This window comes from Lachnellula hyalina, assembly GCF_007821495.1.
Source record: "Lachnellula hyalina strain CBS 185.66 chromosome Unknown contig00021, whole genome shotgun sequence".
NCBI lineage: Eukaryota > Fungi > Ascomycota > Leotiomycetes > Helotiales > Lachnaceae > Lachnellula > Lachnellula hyalina.
In genome coordinates this window covers 13,249-34,321 of record NW_022157135.1, presented here as the reverse complement: position 1 = coordinate 34,321, position 21,073 = coordinate 13,249, and the positions used below count along the sequence as shown (strand labels likewise).

At 46.8% G+C, this 21,073-nt stretch overlaps 2 protein-coding genes across 2 annotated transcripts; both read left to right on the top strand.

Moving 5' to 3' along the window:
* Positions 1-14,724: 14,724 nt before the first annotated feature.
* On the top strand, positions 14,725-15,818 carry PORA_1 (Protochlorophyllide reductase A-like protein; the record flags this gene model as incomplete). The annotated part of the gene is made up of 2 exons (XM_031147634.1): positions 14,725-15,362; positions 15,413-15,818. 2 exons carry the CDS (start codon positions 14,725-14,727, stop codon positions 15,816-15,818), a joined length of 1,044 nt encoding a protein of 347 aa, XP_031007942.1.
* Positions 15,819-16,497: 679 nt separating this feature from the next.
* Positions 16,498-18,913, top strand: MAL61 (Maltose permease; the record flags this gene model as incomplete). Its single annotated transcript, XM_031147633.1, has 11 exons — positions 16,498-16,750; positions 16,832-16,923; positions 16,981-17,154; positions 17,209-17,230; positions 17,288-17,435; positions 17,488-17,836; positions 17,870-17,931; positions 17,986-18,111; positions 18,162-18,395; positions 18,452-18,542; positions 18,707-18,913. 11 exons carry the CDS (start codon positions 16,498-16,500, stop codon positions 18,911-18,913), a joined length of 1,758 nt encoding a protein of 585 aa, XP_031007943.1.
* Between the last annotated feature and the right edge of the window lie 2,160 nt (positions 18,914-21,073).

Below are 21,073 nucleotides of genomic sequence, written 5' to 3'. Positions count from 1 at the left end.
GTTTCGGCGAGGTCTGGATCTTAATTTATTAACGTTGGAGAGGAGAAGATGGCGGGAAGTGGAGGGTGGTGGAAGGAAGGAGAGAAAGGAGAGGAGAGGTATAAATACTTCCCCTATTGTCAACGAGAAGTCTTTCTGCAGACGCGGAATGATTATATCGGGAGAACCATCCGTGCTTTGGTCCAGCGTTTTGAGTTTGCCGTGCTCCAGTGGTGATTTTGATACGACGGTATGGGGAAGCGGGTATTGGGATAGGTGAGGATGAGGGCGGAAGAGTTTGTTGATTGGGCTTTGGAAGTGGAGGTTGTGTCAGCTTGAATTTTGCTGTCAAGTTGTTTCGGACGGTCGATTACATGACGATGTGGATACGAACTTCCCATCTGAAAAAGAGATGTGAATTTGAGGCCGTAGATCCGCTGGTTGTGCATAATGGTTTTATTACTTACTCTGGCGAGTCCAAACCATACATTAAGAAGTCGACCAGGATCGATGTTATGTCTTTCATATACAAAGGTCCCCAAAGCTGTCCTTGGGGGTCTTTTATAGTATACCTAAACCAAATCGTCGAAGAATATGATCTGTGGGATTTTATTCTATTCACGGACTCCTTGCTTTGAGATTGGAAGTGAATTACACGCAGTCATGTCAGATAAGGTTCTGTGATATAAAAGCGGGCAAGTAGCCTGCCTGCTAGTTGCAAAGATCGTGTATGGTACCCATTGTGGCCGCTATCCACCATAAGTCGTGTCTTTTGGGTGAAGATCATATGGCGAAGTACAACCCGCGCTAGCGCTGTAAGTGGACGTATGTAATATCCAACGTGTGCAAGACTGACCTTCAGGTTAATTACTAGACTTCTGTTGTCAAAGTTTTGTTCGCTGTCAACTGCCCTATTTTCGGCCGGTCGACGGGGATGTAAAGAAAGCTGTCTTTGAGCCTTAGTTGAAAGTTTGCTTTTTGAGCCCTAGTTGAAAGTTTCCTTGTACTTGGATACTCTGTGATACTTTTTCTGTAAAAATTGTATTGTTGCATATTACTATAGCGCCTGCTAGCATTTGTTATCTATAACCAAAAAAAAATTCTGCTTGCTTTCTCTGGTTGAATTGTTGGTGGCTCTCATATTGGTTAGACTTGTGATTCTATGGCGAGTATTTTCAACTTTGCATTCACTGCTTTGCCTTTGCTTTTGCGTTTCCATAGGTAGGAACCGAAGGCGGCAAGGCTAGAGCCGCTTGATATGTAGTATTTTGAGCACGTAGATCTATTCTTTTGAGGCCGTCGTTGTAGGTCATAGCGTTTGATGTATCCTTTGGTAATGCTGTCAACCCGGGATCTGTTGTCAATGAAAAGTGTTCATACAGTCGAAGTGTATACGACGAAACTTACAGCTTCCGTGCCAAATAGCAGAGCATTTGGATTCGGTACTTGATGCGACCTCCTGTAGTGGACCTTGCTCAGTCCTTCATGTTGCAAGCAGATGCTCCGACTAAACCACTGCTTGCAGCACCTTGCCAAGTCTTGATGTATCTTATGTGGTCATATGGCTCTATATTACAATTGAGCTTCCTTTGACAGCCTCATTATGTTTTATAGTCTTGATCTGAAACATCCGGATACCCTTCCTACTTTGATGAGTCACTCGGGAGACATATTCAGAAGACAGGACGTGGTGGTATAAAAGGCAAGGTGTTAGATATGAGATGGGCATGTGCATGTGTGAGATACCTTCACGCCATAGCAACGAGTGGAAAGTGGTTAGTAATGACTCTAATGAGAATCGATTTGAAAGTGAGGATGCTTAATTGACCTCCATCAAATACTTTTCGACCTAAGCTCCGGGCGTAGGGTGCTTAGCATGGATTAGATCCTTTTAGCCCCTATTGCCATATAATTTCTTGCTGTCAAGAATCGCAAGTCAGTCGAGTTATACGATGAAAATCGTCTTTCACGCTAGGATTACCGAAGAAGCCTTGGACCTTGACCACCTACCTAGGTACCCACCATAGGTATGTTTTCTTTTTGGCGGTCTATCTTCTCCGTTCGCATCTATACACGCTCGCTTGTTTCTTTGCTCCAGAAATGCCGTGAGTGGAACCTAAATATCTGCTTGATGACTCTTAAATAGCTCAGTAGTCTTCCTGCTCTTTGCTTGATGTTGTGGTTGTCGTAGACCCACCTTTCTCGAATGCCGAAGTCTCGTTGATCCACATTGAATGTACGAGTCGACTGACCCATAACAAAGGCATTGTTGTAGCCTCCATTATGGCAGGGTTGATCCCGTTGGCCCTGTGTGTCAAAGCTGGAAGAGTTAGTGAACTTAGTACCATTGGCAACAGACAAGAGTAGGCTTATGCTGGCGATGATTCAGGGGACCTTGTGCGGCATATGATTGGTTGTTCTTCTCTCGTTGGCCCAGCTGAAATGCCTTGCCTCGATTGTCAGTGAAGGTAAGGTCCCAATGAGAGAAGTGACCTTTTGACTTCCACTGCAAACTCAACATTCGTCCGCCCAGCTTCAACACCTCGCAGAGAAACAATCTATTTTGTGCCAGTAAGATAAGCGTGATTTAGAAACCCCAAGTGATACCATATAGGAAAAGCTAGTATGCTCTGTCTCCGGAGAGATTCTGGTTAAAGACCATACATGGTGTACTAGATGTCTTTTTTAAGTTGGGGACCAGTCCTGTCGATTAATTATTTGCTGTTCACAGAAGCAGTCAGTCAAAAAGCATGCGACGGTAACGGCAAACTTTCGGCTTCTTCCAACTTTCAGAGGATTGAGAATTACAATTTACCGCTTGCGTAAACACACTCGCTGTATTTTTTACGAATTCGGCCTAATAGAACTTGGAGCACGCTGGAATTTGAAACTAAGCCGCAAAAAAGTCCGGATGATAATACTAAAATCCAAAACATTTCTGTATTTGAATCCTAACCATATTCAAGATAAGAAACACGCCTGCTAGTAGTGCAGTCGCTTGCAGCACCAGTTGCTTCCCCTTTTTAACAAGCTAGGTTTGATCTCGGGTCACATGATGCCAGGCCATGTGACTTATACCTCCCTCAAAGAAGCCCCTCTTCGGCTCACTTTGAAGTTCTTTCTTTAGCGTTACGACTTCGAAATATACGGCTATGGTATTCATTTTATATTACTGCTAGCATGTGACAGAATAGACCTTATTTACAATTCAAAGATGAAATGTAAATTGGCGCGGTTACTATTACAACCTTCAATCGATGAAATAGTCAGCCCTATAAGCAAGACACTTCAGAAGGAAGAAAGAATAAGACATGTATGTTGATTTTACTCGTCAATTCGTGGCAGCTAAAGAATGTTCAAAGGTTTTGATGTAATGAAAGGAAGGCAAGCTCAATCATAATTTTCACGCTTCTTTATGCCATGCATACCAAACCAAGCCCATTGAATAAACCATTCTTTAATAGCCATAACTCTCGCTCATGTTCCCTAAAGCCGCTGCTAAACCCCTTAGACTGCATCTACTGAGGCTCCTGTATGAAACTTCAATGCAATCCTATGCTTCTCATTTTAACAATCTCGAGAATTTCCTCTTCTGTTAAGTCTGTGATGATAGAGGAAGGCTCTGTAGCTCCTTCGGCTGACCGCCATCTGCTTGGCTCAGGGCGCGGTGATGGCGAGTGATTCAAGTGCATGTCAGGGTTTGACATGGAAGAGTATAGAGCTGGAAAGCCTTCTTGAACACTTCTTGGCGATCTCTCATGGTCCTGACGAAGTTCATCGGCGGGGGGGCTCGACGAGGTTACAGGATGAGCCGAGTCGTTGACCTCCCAAGAGCGGGGAGAGAGAGGCTAAGGCCGGCTTGCTATGGTGGGAGAAGTCTTCAAGCTCTCTCGTTTTGCTAACTCCAGCAATTCCTCTTCCATCATCTCCCCGACGGTCTCGGCGATTGAGGACGGTGTGCCTGGGAAGTCCTCATCTATTGAGACGTGTCCAGAATTACGAAAGCCACGAGCCCAGAACGGTATGTCTTCGTCAGGAGATTGAATCGGTAGAGTCTCGTTACTACTCCCAGGTCCACTCCGCGCTTCCAAGCCTGAAGACTGCGCTGGTCATTTTGATCGGAGCTTTGTTTCCGGCCTCGTCGTTCATTGGATTCGTTTCTTTTGTCGAAACTTGACCGGTTGTTTGCTGTGTCTTAGTCCCATCTTGCTTTCTAGATCTGTTTTGCAATGTCTTTGGTCCCAGGTAGCGAGGAAACCCGCTTATAGGATACATCTCACCATCCTTCGACAGACACACGGAGATGATGGTTCTAGTGAACTCAAGAGAAGGACGCACTTCTAGCATATCCAGCTTGAATGTGGATTCATTTATCATAGCAGAGATAACTTCCTTAGTTATATCACGCAAATATCCGTGATTTTGCTCATCTTCCTCGCTGATCACAAAGAATGGGGAAAATTGTTTTGACTTCAGGTGCCTCAAGAGGTGGCCGAGATGGCGTAATTCGATCGACTCATCGGGGAAGCGACAATAAATCCAACCTAGTTAGAGCAAAATTAGCTAGCTAATACTTGTTGATCTAGGTTAGAGAAAATAGTTTACCTTTGACGATGTCTTTATCTTTGAAGTCTGCATCCTTCTCGAAGAAAAAAGAGCTTGCAATCAAGCGTCTGGCCACGGTTCTAGTTTCAACGATCCATTTGGTAGTCTTGAGACACTCATATACGCTTTTTTTAAGTTCGGGCAGCTTTTCTACATCATCAAGCTTCGTTTTCGATTTAAGCTTCGGGTTAAGCCTGATGTATCGAGTATTCTGGATTTCATCTGATTCTCGAACTTCTCGCTCGTACTGGTCCCATGCATTTTGAGCATCCAGAATATTATCGAAACGGTTTAAGGCAATTTTGTAGGTTCTGGTGTCTGTATTGCGCGAGTCCCTGTCCTGTCTAGTCTTTGGCATGAAGCTAGAGCCAATAGAAAGCATTATATCGGGAGGCTCACTTTCCATGTCAGCCCAAAGAAGCTTTCGTTCTTGATGGGCAACTCGAGCAGGATTGTTTTAATACAGAGCTCCATCAATATAGCTAAGACCAGTACGGTGATTGTGAAATGGCTTGAACAAGGTGGGCGCAGCAGACGTTGCCCGACACCTGTTGCCCATTGTTAAATGAGTATCTCTAGTCATGGGGGGGCTTTATGGCTGACTGACGCTTCCCAAATCTTGATTTCATCTCTTGCAGCCGATGGTCGTTCAAACTTGTAATCTGTGACATAATGTCAGTTGCAATTTCAAGGAGAAACATGTTAATAGGTTTACCGAGCTCCGCCTCCCTTTGTGGGCGGTTGTAATTTGCCAGTATCACAGCTTCTTGCCCTGTCCCATAAGTAGAAACAATGGCGACCTTCCTTTGATAGCGTCGTTCCTCAGACCTGCCCCCAAACAATTGATCATCGCCAAAGGTTTCTCTCAGAATGTCGTTGAATGGCTCTGTCTTATATTTCGATGTATGAAAGACTCCAGATGCAATTTGCTGAACACCGGGTACAAATCGGGGAGTGAATGCGGTGCGGCATAGATCTTCAAACTTACGAGTGCAGTATTCTACAGACCAATCTTTTACGCCAAGTCCCACTGCAATGATTCCGCCAGTGCTGAGATGGTATTAGCATTTGGGCCAGTGTGTATAGAGTTGTCTTTACCTCGTACCAATGATAAGGTAAAAAAAGCTCGCAATAGACAACTGGCCAAGATTTCGCTGGATCTCGGCGAGGACTTGAAGTTCAACTAATCCACGGATCCCACCGTTTGAATATATCAGTATTGTGTTAGGGAGCCACCAGATTACTCACCCGTCAAGCGTCAAAACCCTAATTCCAGCAAGATCCGGTTTCACTGAGATCTCCCATTCCTCATCCAATTTCTGGTGTTTATGTAACGGGCACCAGTCCATAACGTACGTTCCTATGTTCTTCTTGTGAGCAAATGATCTTACACATAAAGTGCAAAGCACATGCCCACAAGGGAGGGGATGCTCTGGAAGCTCGCGTAAGAAGCAAAAGCAAGCGGTGTGATTATTGTAGTTAGAAAGAGCGCCAAGATGTGAAAAAAACTCATTAATCTTTTCCAAGTGAAGCTCCGCAACAGCAGACTTCTCTTCCATTGCGATTTCGCCCCTCATAATTTTGGACATTCGCTCTCGCATAAGGTCTAGATTACTTTCAAGCATATTGTGCCACTCTTCTTCAAAATTCTGTTGCGTGAAGTTATCGGCACTTTCATACGAACCATCGTACATGATCCTGCCAGAAGCATCTTGATGGCCTCTAGCATGGCCCCGCTGAGTGTTGACACAACAATACCCCCTGTATGTAAAAGTGCATGGCCAGTACAGCTCACAGAACTGTTTGAGAGCATGGCTATAGTTCTCTTTATAGTGCAATAGGAGTCGAGAGTGTGTTCCTACTATTGCTTAGCGGATAGATAGACCTTGACACACATGGGATCAAACCTTTGATCTGGTGTCTGACATAATCGAGCATAATACATGAGGCGACTATTTGACCAAGTAGTTTAAAAATATCCCGGCCTGTCTTACCTGCCATTCTAGGGTCGTCTTTCATGGCTAATGCAAGACGAAGTATATTTCCTCCAAAATTCTGGGGGATAGGATTTGATTTGCAAGAAATTTGAACAAAGTCCAGTGTCTCATCAAGGCGATTAGAGAAGTGATCGAAACCCATAGACAGCGCTTGCTGAAACTCTTCTGTGTTGAAGCTGACACGAAGTCGTTTCCTATTTTCACGCGCCTCTTCGCTTCTCCGTTGGATCTGAAGGCTTAGCTCTGAAATTTGGGCATCAACGAGCCCATAACGTCCTTTTTGTGGCACCCGTATGACGGTGACAGAAGAGTAGTAGCAATAAAGCAAGTCCTTGGTTGTTTTGATGGCCTTTCCTCGCTCCTGCCAGTATGTTGATAGCTCTTTGACGTGTGGATTCTCACGAACAGCATTAGCATGTGTTGAGCAAGCTGTCTGTTGCGGACTCAACAGACCACCCGGTCTGTTCGATTCCTGGATCTGCGCAGTTGAGCACAATCATGACGTGCGGCATAGCAGATTGGTTAACTGAGCTCTCCACCGAAATTATCAGCCCACTGGAGCAATGGTACTAGTGCAGCTGATTCAAATGTTCTGAGCATGCCGTATCAGCTAATTTTCCATGGAATATAGAAATATAATTATACCTATCATTGCGAAGGACAAATACGATGATATCAGAGAAAGCATAAAGTATTCTAGGATATAGGTTCTTGACTGCGAATTCTCTCTTGCATTTCTCTCGGCTATTGGCCCATCTGAGCACACGCTTCGGTGCTTTGGCTTGTTTTTGAAGCTTTCGTTGTCCCGTCGGACGAGGCTGAACAGGACTCGAAGCAGGAAATGTGGGTATGAAAGATGCAAGTTGATTACTCCACGTGCTTTGAGCGCCTATGGGTATCTTCTCGCCGCCATCCATACCTTCACAGTCAGCATACAGAATAGGGAATTGAGTATAATAAGTTCCTGGATCTGCATATAGATGAACATCACCAGAAGTTGGAGCATGCGCATTGTTCGAACCTCCCACTGGTGATGGGAATTCGTTTGTATCTTGTATGTTCTTCATTCTTTTCTGATACTCGACTAGGACTTTGATGAGGGTACTCTTTCCAGCCCCTAGAACAATGTCTTTATAGGAAAGAGATGGCTATGTGCCAGATAACAGGTATTAGCAAGTTTATATTTAGACACTATAGAAATTGTAACCGATTCGCGAGTGAGCTAGAAGAGGACCTCTTAAGTATAATCCAGTTAGCTCATTAGCGTACTTAAGACTCAGGGCTCAGCTTAGGTTAGAGCAGCGATTCCTTAGGTCCAAAGACGGAAATGGACTTGGGTAAGGTTAAGATTCGGCGCAGATTATATCGGTTATATAAACTGCCAAGAAAAAATTCCTACCGTAGCAACCTCGTAGCTGACAGGGGAGAAGCTAGTGTCTATCAATAAATACCTTGCCGCTAGGCTTGCAAATAATGCAAAACATACATTCTCTTCAGGAAAGTGGTATAGAGTGGAGTCCATGACGTTAAAATTCTTTTATGCTTCTAATTTCCATGTTTCCGAATCATGCCGGCTTAAACTGCTTTTAGTAGACCCTTATAGATCAGTGCATTTACAAGGAGATCTTCCCAACTAATCATAGGATGCAAGTCAGCCACTAGTAACTGTCTTTAACGGCTGCCTAAAAATATCTCCTTTTTTTTTGAGAGAGAGATGGATTTCTAATGCAAGATGTAAAAGTCCCCATAACCTTAAATCCATGCCCGGATCCTACATAGGCAACCACAACTCTGAATAACAACCTATGGCCAAGCTTCCAGAACACGGCAAGGATTAAGCGCAGCGCGCTTGGCATACGCTATGCAGTAGGGCTGAAGGAGCAGAGTCCGTAAGATAGGTCAGACCAAGCGCTGCAAACGCGATGGAGCGAATGGAGCCAGGAAACAAAGCTTACCTCATCTCACCAACTCGCTGATTAGCACTCCCCCAACCCTGAAAATTGGAGGCTCGTGATAAGCATGAACGGACTTCCTCTTAGGCTTCAATAATGAATATACTCGTGAAGTCTTGAATTGGATCCCAGAACCGAAATCCAAAATTATGACTTAAGCTTGTTATGCTATTGCCAAGCGAAGGATACGAAGCGTGAGGAAAGGAAGGATCTCACAGAAAAGAGGATTTGGACTTCTCTGAGCGAAATAAAATATAGATACTATGTATCTTGTATGACATAGATAGATATACAGAGAGATATAAAAGCTATCTCACCTTCATTTCCCCAGATCCCTTTCGAAGTAATAAACAGTACAACTCCAGCAGTCATGGCTCTCAAATTCTCCGAATTCACTCTAACGCCTCCCCCTCAAAACTCCCCCTTCGCCTCTACCCCTCAAGACCATAAAGACAACCTAGGCCCCTTCATATCATTCATCCGCACCTACTCACCCTTCTACTCCCACCTCCCCGCCCACGCAACCCGTATCCAAGATCTTCCCATCACAGACCCAGACGCATACTGGGCGCGCCAGAGCGAAGTCTTGACGGCTCCTATCGATAACAGAGCAGATATTGTTACGCGCGCTGGCAGCCCGATGAATAGTAGTAAGATGGTGTACTTGACGAAGGGGGAAATGGAGGAAGCTATGAGTATCACTGCTGATGTGCTTGTTGCGGACTCGGGGGGGATGGGGTTGAGGCCTGGGGATCGCGTGGCTAATATTCTGCATTGTATGTTTGTTTGTTTGTTTAGTACTCCGTGTATTGCCTACCCAAGCCAACAATAACTTTCCCTTCCTAGAGAAAAGAATGCAAACTCACTATGTATGTGGCAATAGATGGCCCCCCCCCAAGGCTCCTTCACCATCCTCCCAACCCTCCTACCCACCCTCCCCATCTCAGTCGTTCAACTCCCCGTCAGCATCACCGAAGCCGACCAGTCCATAGATGAAACGGTGTCATCCATCCAATCATACGAGGCTACCGTCCTGCTCGCATCCTATGCCACCATTGTCCAAATCATCGCTTCTAGCGCCGTGTTACCGCATCTCCGTTTAGTCTTGTACTCCGGCACCTGTTTCACCCCATCCACTTCTCGTCCATCGCTACCCAGCATCAGTGCCAGTTTCCCCAATGCCGTTTTCCGGCCCAGCGAATTCGCTTCCATGGCAGCCGGGCTCCTGGGGATTCCGACAACAATAACAACACGTGCTCAAAACACCCCTAGTAATAAGGGCGGGGTGAAAGTAGAAGGAAAAGTGGAAGAGGGGAATCTTGATATTAATATCGATGTCAATGTGTTCAAAGTCCTAGAACCGCTCGTTGTGCTTGAGATCGTGGCTGCTGAAGGACGGGTTGTTACGGATGTGGGAGTCAAGGGCAGGCTGCTGGTTACGCATTTGGTGAGGAGGTTGCAGCCGCTTGTTCGGTTCCCGATGGGGGAGTGGGCTGAGTGGGTTGATTATGAAGGGCAGGTCTTTAGGGTCGTTGAGGAGTGAGAGATGGGCTCGCCGTGCTTTCAAAGGTTATTTGATGTGTTTGTTTGTTTGTTTGTTTGGGAGTTGTAGAGAGAGGAGTGATTTAAATGTGGTTCAAGCTAAAGGATCGCTTTCCTGAATTGCGAGATTTGTTGCATGGGCGACTGGCTTTCAATAGACGCTTTTATCGACACTTGGCAGGAAATATGCAAGAAATCCTAAGTGCTGAATGCGTCAAGCGGATTAGAAAAGGAGGGTACCCCTTTCCACACATTTAGCGAGAAACAACGCGAAAAAAGCACCGTATTGGTTGGCGACTTACAGGGCATTTAGCGAGTGAATGCTCTCCAAGTTTCGGAAACCCTTGATCAATATATTTCTCTCCTGCTTTGTTTCTGATCTGTACTCGTACATACATATGCACAATCCATCTTTAAAATCCGCTTCAAACGACACTATGCAATGCAATGCAACTTCAAGCACATCCCTGACCCTTCCCGTGTACCCTAAAACCCAAACTTCTGCGCCGCCCACGCTTCGAACGCTTCGCGGGGAGCATCGTGTTGATGTGAAGGAATTGCAACTGCAGTAGATGATGGAGTAGCAATCGTGTTACCTCGTGTGACTAGACGATGGGTTATCGGATTGTCAACATTATTGTTCTGTACTCGGGAAGAGTCTGGAGGTGCAGTGAAAATACGCAGAACACCGGGTGTAGCTCTCTTCTGGATTATTTCGGCTGTCGTCGCAACACGGCGTCGAGAACTGCCAGAGACTCTAGAGTTTTCAGAGGTGGCGGATTGTGTTTGGCTTTCGCGTTTCGCGTACGTATGCCAATCAACGAGTTCAGTCGGAAGATCAGGTCTCCCTGGTGCATTATGCTCGAGTCTGGCCCTCAGCGTATCCTCTACCATCTGCTTCCCATTCCGCTCACCCATCTCATTTCTCTCCTCCCCTGATACTCTCCTCGGATTTGCAGCCTGATATGGATCTCGGCTTAGAAAAGGAACGAGTGCGTTTTGCTGCAGTGCTGTTACAGAGGGGGAAGCGCCACGAAATGTGCCATCCTCCATCTGCTTCCTAACCGCCTTCATAGCTGGCCTCCTAAGACGCTCTCCATTCTCATCGAGTACCGTTTTCCAACCATCCGGACACGTATCCCAGCTCCTTTGCAGCACGCTAGCCTCTTCTGCTTCCTTGGCTTTCTGCTTCACACTCTCTTCCGTGAGCCTCTCGAATTCCCGTGCGGTGTTTTTGCGCTGTTCGAGGCTTTCAGAAAGTTTGGCATGGAGATCTAACTTTAGCTGTGCTTTCTTCTTGGCGGCTTCCAATTCGGAAGGGTTGGGAAGTCGTTCGTCGGAGCGCGGAACGCGTGAAGGTCTTGGAGGTGAGGTATTGGGCATGGGAATGGCGGCTTGTTGATTTTGGGGAGTTGTAAGCGCTGATGGGGGGATTTCTTGGTCGGGGAAATGTGTAGTCTGATGAGGAGGACTTTTGGGCAGATTCACATTCACTTTCTCGGAGACTTCGACCCCACCAGTTGATTCGGTATGTTCCTCAAAGCTGACGTTTCTCGACCGCCTAGATGAAGATCCCGTCGAACCTATCTAATTAGCAAAGGGTTCTGCAGTCCAAGGGGGAAAGCACGTACGAGGAGGCATGGGATGCTCGCGGGAAGATAAAGCCAGTGAACCTGTTTCCATAGCCAGCTCGAACGCGCGAACCGCAGCTTGTTCTGCGGCAAGCTGAGGATCGGTGGTCTTCTTGCGCACAGGAAGAGCTGGCATTGCTTCGGTCGTAGAAGCCAGTTGAGAGACTGATGTAATCAGGTTTCGAGGAAAATGAAGTTTGTTTGCAGTTTCTGGATCGGAGTAAAATAAAAAAGGGTGCTCAAGTGAAGAGGTAGCTTAAGCGAGCAGACTCGAGCAATATAAAGTAAACATCAACAACAAACACCTGATCACATTTCCACACGTCAAAGAAGAAACTTAGTCATTCTCATTGCTTGGAAAGCATGGTTAAAACTCGAAACCCCAAATTAAATAATAAATAAATGATTGAAAGTCACACATACCTACTCCGTACTAACTCAGTTAAGAAGTCTTCTAAGAAGAGTAAATCTCTCGATGTTGCATGACTATTCGCTCAATCCCCTGCAAAATCAGTCACTCACAAAGGTATACTATGTCGAACTTCAGTTTCAGGTCTGAACCGCATTGCACATGGCAGACTGCCCCAGATATCAAACTTTTCATTTCTTCATATCCATAAACTCGTCATACTTCCCATCCTAGGTGACGATAAAATCAATCAGAGAGGTTGAAGCCACATCCTTTTCCTTTCATACAAACAACTGTCCTCGATTTTAGTTTTTAATCCTAACAAATCTTCCCTTCCGTTAAATCGGTAGCGTCCCGTTCCAGCTCGCACCGATCCGGCTCAACGCATCCCCATGTCTCACTTTGCCATCTCTTAGCCATCTCGGCCGTTCCTCTAGATGCGATGTAGGTAGCGTTGAACCTAGATGTCTGCAAGCCTGCGTACAAATCTCGAAGTCCCATCTGATCAAGTGCATACCAGAGGGCATTCAGAAATTCCTTCTCTTCTGCTCCCTCGCCCATTACTAGGACTGCTTCAATAGGTGTGGCGCTTGTCACGAAATTGATGATGCGTTTGCTGACGTCTTTCTTGAAGTTAGGATTGTCGTTCTGGTGCTTCAATCCGAGGGATGCAACACGATCGCGGGATAGCTCAAGTGTACGGTGCGCATTGAACGCATAAATAAGCTGCAGGATTAACTCCTCGTTTGTGTAGGATAGCGCCAGCATTTCTTTTGGCTTAAATTGCTTATCCTCGGCCTCGCACGTTTGCATATCGCGCCAATGCTCGCACAATCCATTTCCCATCCCAGCATAAGCCGCAGCCGCTTGATACAGCGGAACGCCAGAGTCGGTGTGCTTGTAGTTATTCAAGCGATGGAGACCGATGTATTGCAACGCTTTGTCTAGATCTCCCGGGCGTAGATTCGGGAGTGGGGGGGAGCTGACGAGTACACCACCTGTGAGAATGGACTCTCCATTTTGCAGGCTGCTTTCCACGGCCAGGGTCCAGAGATGTTGAAAGACGTGGGCAAGAGTGTTGATGTTTTTTGTTGCAGGGAGCCCACGGGCTTTGCGCAACATTCGCGGAGCTTTCTCGAGTTCGTAGCGGAGACGGTAGAGGGGATTTATTGGGGCCGAGTGCCAGGTGCGGTTGCCTGATAAGTCTTGCATGAGCTGAACATACTCATGCTCTCCTTCCCACGAGAGCTGAAGGCAAGTCAGGCTTTGGGCCTTTTCGATGAGATAGGTTCACTTACACGACCAACGTCTACAACAGTTCCGGTTTCATATTTCATCGATACGGTACTGATGAGAAGTCAGATGTCAGATGACTTGGTATCTTGGTGTTGAGATGAAAATAATTACGCATAAGTAGAACTCAGATCAAACCCAACGCCAGGTGCTACCATAGCTGCCGTAGAAACACAGCTCCTACAGACAGGTATCGGTCTTCCATCACCAACAACTCTCTGTCTACCCCAAGAAGGTACGGGGCCAAGGTGGTTTGAGGCCAAGAGACCCCATACTTTCCATACGGGATCGAAGAGCATATTGGGGGATTGAAGAAAAAGAAAATAAGTTTCGAGACGGGAATGAGCGATCGTGAGGGAAGTTTAGAGGAAAGAAAGTGTGGATACACGCCATCTTGAATTGATGTGGTGTGCAAGGCGTACAGAGGTACCAACAGTTGGTACTTCGCCCCCAGGACTGCGGCGTGAGGGGTTGTAGTTGTGCAGAGGGGCTTAATAGTCGGTCCTTCCTTCTTCGCTCGTCTCGCTCACAGTCGGAGGAAGCGATGTGAGCGATGTGAGCGAAGCGAGCGAAGCAAGCGAAGAAGGATGGACCGACTATTAGCGCTTACCTGCATACGATCATATGCTTCCCCTTAATCTGACAGAATGATCTTGCGCTACCCGGAACGAACATGAAATATCTGTTAATTTGGTATCAAAATTGCCTTCTTCTTTATATAAAGATGTAAGTTCCTCGAAATTGCAATTTAGTCCTTGAGATAAATGTTTCGGCGAGCGCGTATATCGCAGGGATACGGCGTAAGTCGTATCCCCAGTTCCTTTGAGAGAGGGATGTCGATCTTCAATTACTTTTCAGAAGGCTCTGGGTGGGTTACCATAAGTCGACTTATTAATTTTTCAAGTCGACTTTTGGTAGCCCGTTTATTGCTGTGATGCAGATCTATGCTAGGGTAAAGAGCCAGTTATAAGTGTAGGATCTATCCTTTCCACGCCAAAGGACCCAGTTTCAGATTTTTAAGACGTTGCGTCCAATGGCTCGGGTTTGGCCATGATACACTAATGGAAGTAAACAAGATCTTCTAGAAACACAATGATAAAGGTTTAGAACCTTATTCGCAACCCCTTCCCTATTAAGGTTACCAGCCCGGCAACATTATAGTTGAATCGGGACTTGGGAAGGATCAACTAATGGGCCTTAGCGCAGAGGCACAGACTAGTTCTGTACGTACAGAGTACTTATAATGAAGACATTGACATCTCCGTCTCAGATTCAAGTACCGCTCAACTTCACATTCAACCAAAACACAATTGACAATGTCAGATACCTCAGGAACAGTTTTGGTCACAGGGCCGAATGGTGGACTCGGCATCGGATTCGTGGCTCAGCTTCTCAGAAGCCCCTACGCAACAAGCCATGAAACCATCTACGCAGTCCGCGACCCCGAGAAAGCCCTCGCGCTCAAAACAGTTCTCAAAACCGCGCCCAAAGATCACAAACACCTAGTCTTGCCACTGGACCTCACCTCCCTTGACAACATCCGGAAATTCGCTACTGATATCAACCAACGAGTGACGGCAGGGTCATTACCGCCAATTCAAGCACTTGTCCTCAACGCCGGCGTGAAAGATTGCACGGGCGACAATTTCACTAAAGACGGATATGAGCACACGTTTGCAGTGAACTACCTTGCAAATTTCCTGTTGAGTCTTTTGCTACTGGAAAGCATGGATAAGCAATGCGGGAGGATTATTTACGTGGGCTCTACGGCGGCTTTCATTACTGGGGGCCCGAACCCTAGTCCTTTTGTTAGTGAGCAGCAGAAGAAGGCTTTCATTACCTCGACGGAGAATATGGCGAAAGGCATCGAGGAGATTCCTGATCCGAAGGGTGATGCGAATGGGGTTGGTGAGAGGAGATATTCGTTGAGCAAACTGCTGATGAATATGTGGATGTGAGTTTCCATGGGTTGGCTTAATACTATCGGCTGATGTGAAAACACAGGTATGAGTTCCAGCGCCGTCTGGACGCCGATTCCAAACTCTCCAACATTGCAGTTCTAGGCCTAGATCCCGGATGGACCGGCGGGACGGACATCGCCCGCAACAGTCCTGCTGGTGCCAAGTTCTTCTTCAAAAACATCCTGAATCGCGTCGGATATATAATATCTTTCATCTGGTCCAATCCCTTGATCCGCACCCCGTCCAAGACTGGGGCTGATTTTCTGCGTGTCTGTTTTGATAGGAAGGCTTTTGGCGAGTACCCGAAGGCGAGATATATCAATGGCTCGGAGCTGTATCATACGCCCGAGGAAGCGGGGGATGAGAAACAGCAGAAAGTGCTTTGGGAAGGGAGCTTGAAACTTGCGGGAATCGAGGGAGATGACACTGTCCTTGATAATTGGAGGTAGATCGTGTTAGCATTATCTATTTTAGATATATATAGATAGATACCTAGCTTGTACGGAGTGTAAAGTCAGAGGTATTCTGCTTCTCCACGTGACCGACCGCTAAGTGGATCTGGGTCTGTGTCTGGAGACTATGGTAAGCTCTTTGGTAGTCTTAATATATAACGTTGAATTTAGGTGGAGAGGATGGGATATATATGCATGAGATAGAAAGTAAGATTTTCTTTCTTTCTGTGGTGTGGTTTTTGTCGTGCATGCAGCGTCAATTGAGTTTCGTCGCGTGACTAGGCGAGCTGGTAGGTTCGTTCCGTCCGATAACAGGAGGCACGAGCACGGAAGCTCGGGACAGAGTTTTGCATCGCAGTTTCCCCGCCATACCGAATGTACACCGCTTACACTGGCCAATCCCCAACGAGCACTTCTACCCGATTGCAAGGAGACTTCATTTCCCCTGTTGAGAGAGACGATCTGATTGGATGGCTGCAGGGATCTAGACCTCAATTCACACCTCGGCGGCATCGCGTGCGCGTGTAGCCCATCTACAGTATCAGCCACCCCGCATTAACTGACTAGTACGTGGTGAGCCACACGTTTAATCTCGTGCTTGTGCATCCCGTTCATCAACCTCCAACACCGCGAACCTGTACAACCAGATACACACTGGCTAGAAGATAAGACAGCCATGGCTACCTCCAAGCCGGCCGATGATATCGTGTCTCACGATGCTCCGCTGCACTTCCCGGCCGAGGACCACCTCAACCAGTCCAGTTCCATGGACGAGCTCATCCGCAATGCTAGGACTGCCACCGACAGCGAGCATTCTATGAGCCTGCTCCAGGGCATCAAGTTGTATCCGAAGGCTGTCGCTTGGAGCATGTTGATCTCGACCTGTATCTGCATGGAGGGCTACGACGTGTGTCTGCTTAGTAATTTCTGTGAGTTGGAAAATTTCAAGCCTTTCGCTTTTCTCTCCCCAAGCATCTCTTCCAAACTGACCGCGTGACTTCCACATCCAGACGGCTTTCCGCAATTCAACAAGAAGTACGGAAATGAATTGGCAGATGGAACGTATCAGGTGTCTCCTGCGTGGCAAGCTGGCCTGAGTAATGTAAGTCGAAGATCAGATCACGACGAGTTTTAACCATGCGGCTTACACGCTTCTCAGGGAGCCAATGTTGGAGAAATCATTGGTCTTTTCATCAATGGCTTCGTTTCTGAGCGGTTCGGCTACCGTTACACCGTCATGACTTGTCTGACCCTAATCATCGCGTTCACGGCAATCTTTTTTACGGCCAAGGATGTAGTTTCCCTACAAGTCGCTGAAATTCTTTGTGGAATTGTGAGCATGATCCAATCTCGAAAACCGTAGTACTTGTCACTAACGTTTCATTAGCCATGGGGTGTATTTCAAACACGTGAGTTGAGCGAGTGATCCGAGCATGCGATATGGAATTCTGATGTTTTGCCCGTAGTTACCATCACATACGCCTCCGAAGTATGCCCAGTCGCATTGCGTGGATATCTTACTACGTATGTCAACTTTTGCTGGGGTCTAGGTCAAGTGATCGGAATCGGAGTCATTAAGAGCATGTTGGGTCGTACAGATGAATGGGCGTATCGGTACGTCAATGAATCTCTGTCTCGATTCACTCCGAAACTGACTATGATACAGAATTCCATACGCACTTCAATGGATGTGGCCAGTCCCGCTTCTTGTCGGTATATGTCTTGCACCTGAGTCTCCTTGGTGGTTGGTTCGTAAGGGTAAGATTGAGCAGGCAAAGAAGTCGCTTCTGCGCTTGACTAGCCTGAACAGAGAAACCAATTTTGATGCCGATGATACCATTGCTATGATGGTCCATACCACCGCACTAGAGGAAAAGGTAAAATCTGCATCCAGCATAAAGGTCATCCTGCTAACATCACCCAACCAGATTACAAAAGGAGCAAGTTATTTGGACTGCTTCAGAGGTACTGACCTGCGACGAACCGAGGTAATGCCGGCCTATCGTCCGATCCATGTAAGCTTTCAGGCTGACTTGTCCTTGTTCTAGATTGTTTGCATGGTCTGGGCGATTCAAAACTTGAGTGGCAACTCATTCTCTGGATATTCCACGTGAGATCCTCCGAGATACAAATTAATCGTTCCAGCTAACAATTTCCCCGCCAGTTATTTTCTTGAACAAGCCGGTCTTGCAACTCCCAAGGCGTATGATTTTGCGTTAGGTCAGTACGGATTCAATATGATTGGCGTTTTCGGTGCCTGGTTTTTGATGTCTCTTGGATTTGGTCGAAGGTTAGTGAACTTTCTACTCCTCTTTTGCCTTGCACTGACCAGTGTATTAGGTCGCTTTATATCTATGGACTCTGTGGCCTCTGCTCCATGCTCTTTATCATCGGATTCCTCGGCCTTGTTCCAGAGGCCCATAGAGACCAAGCATCCATCGCCACTGGTAGCATGCTGTTGGTCTGGGCTTTGTGCTATCAATTGACAGTTGGCACCGTTTGTTACTCCTTGGTCGCTGAACTGTCCACTCGGAGACTGCAGATCAAAACAGTTGTCCTGGGACGCAACCTCTAGTATGTATTGCCGAACTGGGATATAATGTGACGATTGCTAATACTTATACTTGTAGTAATATCGTTGCAATCATATGCTCAACCATCACGCCGTACATGCTGAATCCAACCGCTTGGAACTGGCAGAACTATGCTGGGTTCTTCTGGGTACGCTCCACTTCTCTTACCTTTCCACCTCAACTTTTCCTTATTGATCCCCCATGTCCTTCCAACTCCTCCATGCCTCCCCCCTTTACTCTAGTCAACCATATTGTCTTGCCCTACATTGACTTCATTCAATTATTCACGCTAACATCTTCTCTCCTCTCAAGTCCGGCATCTGCTTCTTATGCATCATCTACACCTACTTCCGTGTCCCCGAGCCCCAAGGCCGCTCCTTCGCCGAGCTAGATCTCCTATTCGAACGTGGAGTCAGCGCTAGGAAATTTGCAAGCACCAGTGTGGATGTATTTGATGACGAGGTGCAAGGAGAACTTGTTCTGCCGCGGAGAGATGAGGAGAAGAAGAGCTATGTATGAATGATGCATATGTTGAAATAAAGGGGACAGACGATTGTGGAGTTGAATTGCAGGTGGCAGTGGAAGTGGAGAGGGGTTGCATTTTGTGGCGTTATTATGTGATATGAATCATGAGGTGCATGAGTCTGGATAGGATAGGGATAGGCATAGGCATTAGGCATTATGCTGCTTTTGGATATGAGAGTCCAGTGGTAATGTGCGAGGAAGCTGGTGGTGGTTGGTGCAAGCATGGCGCCGTCGAGAGGAAGTGATGCGAGGCGCCCAGGAGGGAGAGCATTTACATACGCCATAGTATGGACTCGGTCCATCGAGAGATTACATAGTCGGCGCAACGTTTGTAAATAATATACATACAGTACATACACACATACCAGTTTACATCCATGCCGTGTTGCTAAATGCGGTTTAGACATAGTGTATTCCTTACTGCTTCTTTCATACATGCAACTCGCACACCCCAGTCTACCGCCCCCTCTCCTATTATCATCATGCGTCAAAATGTGCAGCTTCTCGCTCCATCCCTATGACTTGGTCACGTGTCCGTAGACCAGCAGCCGGAGGTCTAGCGGCTGTTTGGATGGGATGAGGATGTGATCTTGCGTGGTGATTGGGAATGGGGATGGATTGAGTGTAAGAGAGTGCCAATGCCAGCTGGGGTGTGGCGTTTGGTGTGGGATGATCGAGGTCGATTATTGTTGTTAATGTATGGAGTATGGTAAGGGGAGTTGCAATTGAAGTCCGCACTGTGGGAAATCTAGATATGATATAGGGTTTCTGTTTATATACGAGTATGCTCTGTTTGGGGGGTGTCGGAAGATTCTTTGGATGGGAACGCGAGGGAAATGTTGGAGATTAGGGGTGGTGCATCGGGCGCGTCGGGCGCGTAGGAGTGTGGTGATTTTCCCTAGAACAGGACTCAAAAGGGGACATGGCAAATATGGAGCATGGGGTTTGTCTATGATATTAGTGCTGAATTTCGTACTTGTTTAGAGCATCATCCCGCGATATAAAAAGAGTGAAATAATTCTCAAGACATACCACTTCATGTGTCTAGGTATGTAAACCAGAGGCGGCGGGGCGGCCTGCATATGCCAGGGGGGCTGTACGTAGTAATCGTCCACTTATCGTTGCACGTGATACTCGAGTAGACGCGCAAAGCGGGATAGTTTCCGAAAACACGGTAGCCTAATTCATGAGTGTGCTTGGCTGTACAACCACACCTTCCTTCCTTCCTTTCCTTCTATCACGAAATTCCTTTTGGGAAACACAATATTTTCCCCAAGTTACGCAGCTCGAGGTCCCTGCCTTGCTGATGGATAATACTACATCTGCACCTAGCGCAATTGGCGACAGATTCATGCGTACCACCTTGCGCTGCAGGCCTAGGTTCAGCTGTTGAGATGTTGCTATCCACTTCTTCGGGTCAGGTCATCGGGTGTGTGATACTGACTACCTACTGACACAGCTATTGCTCGATCACTCTTGCTGATGATTTCTTAGTGGAATTCATGCCGTCCGTTGTCGTTATACTCTTGGTGGTCAGTTGACACTGCGCGTCTATCTCCGGAATGGGCTCGGGTCCCAGCTATGCCGCCCTTCTCGCCCTTCTGTCGGATCAGGGTCACTTTTGAATCCATTATACAGTCACTTTAGCACGAGCACCAGATTATGCACCAAAGGGGACTTGGCTACTAAATTAAAAGCAAAATTGGAGACTGTCAAGCCAAAGCAGCGAGAATGGAGAATGATTGAGGAGTCCAATCCGAACCCAAAATCGAAACCTGCTTCCCCGCGCTCAGCCGCCGAGATTGTGGAGAAGCATGATAATTTACACAAAATGTACTATGAAACAGTCGCAGAAGAAGATTCTCGGTTGTGGCTCAGACCTGAGACAATCAGAGGAATCCCGAGCTCCATATACGGCATTTGGGAAACTCCTCTCCGGGGAAGTCGTGATCAAAAGAGAATAGGTGTCAGACGACGGTTTGGCAATATACTTCAGACAACTGCTCATGCCAGCGTTCCATTCACTCGGAAAGAACTCACTAGATGGGATCAAAATGCATGCCAAGAATTGGCCCCATTATTCAAAGACATGATGCAAATGCGTGCAACTCTTGCAAGACTGAACGGCTTCAATAGCTTCTTCGAGCTTGGAAG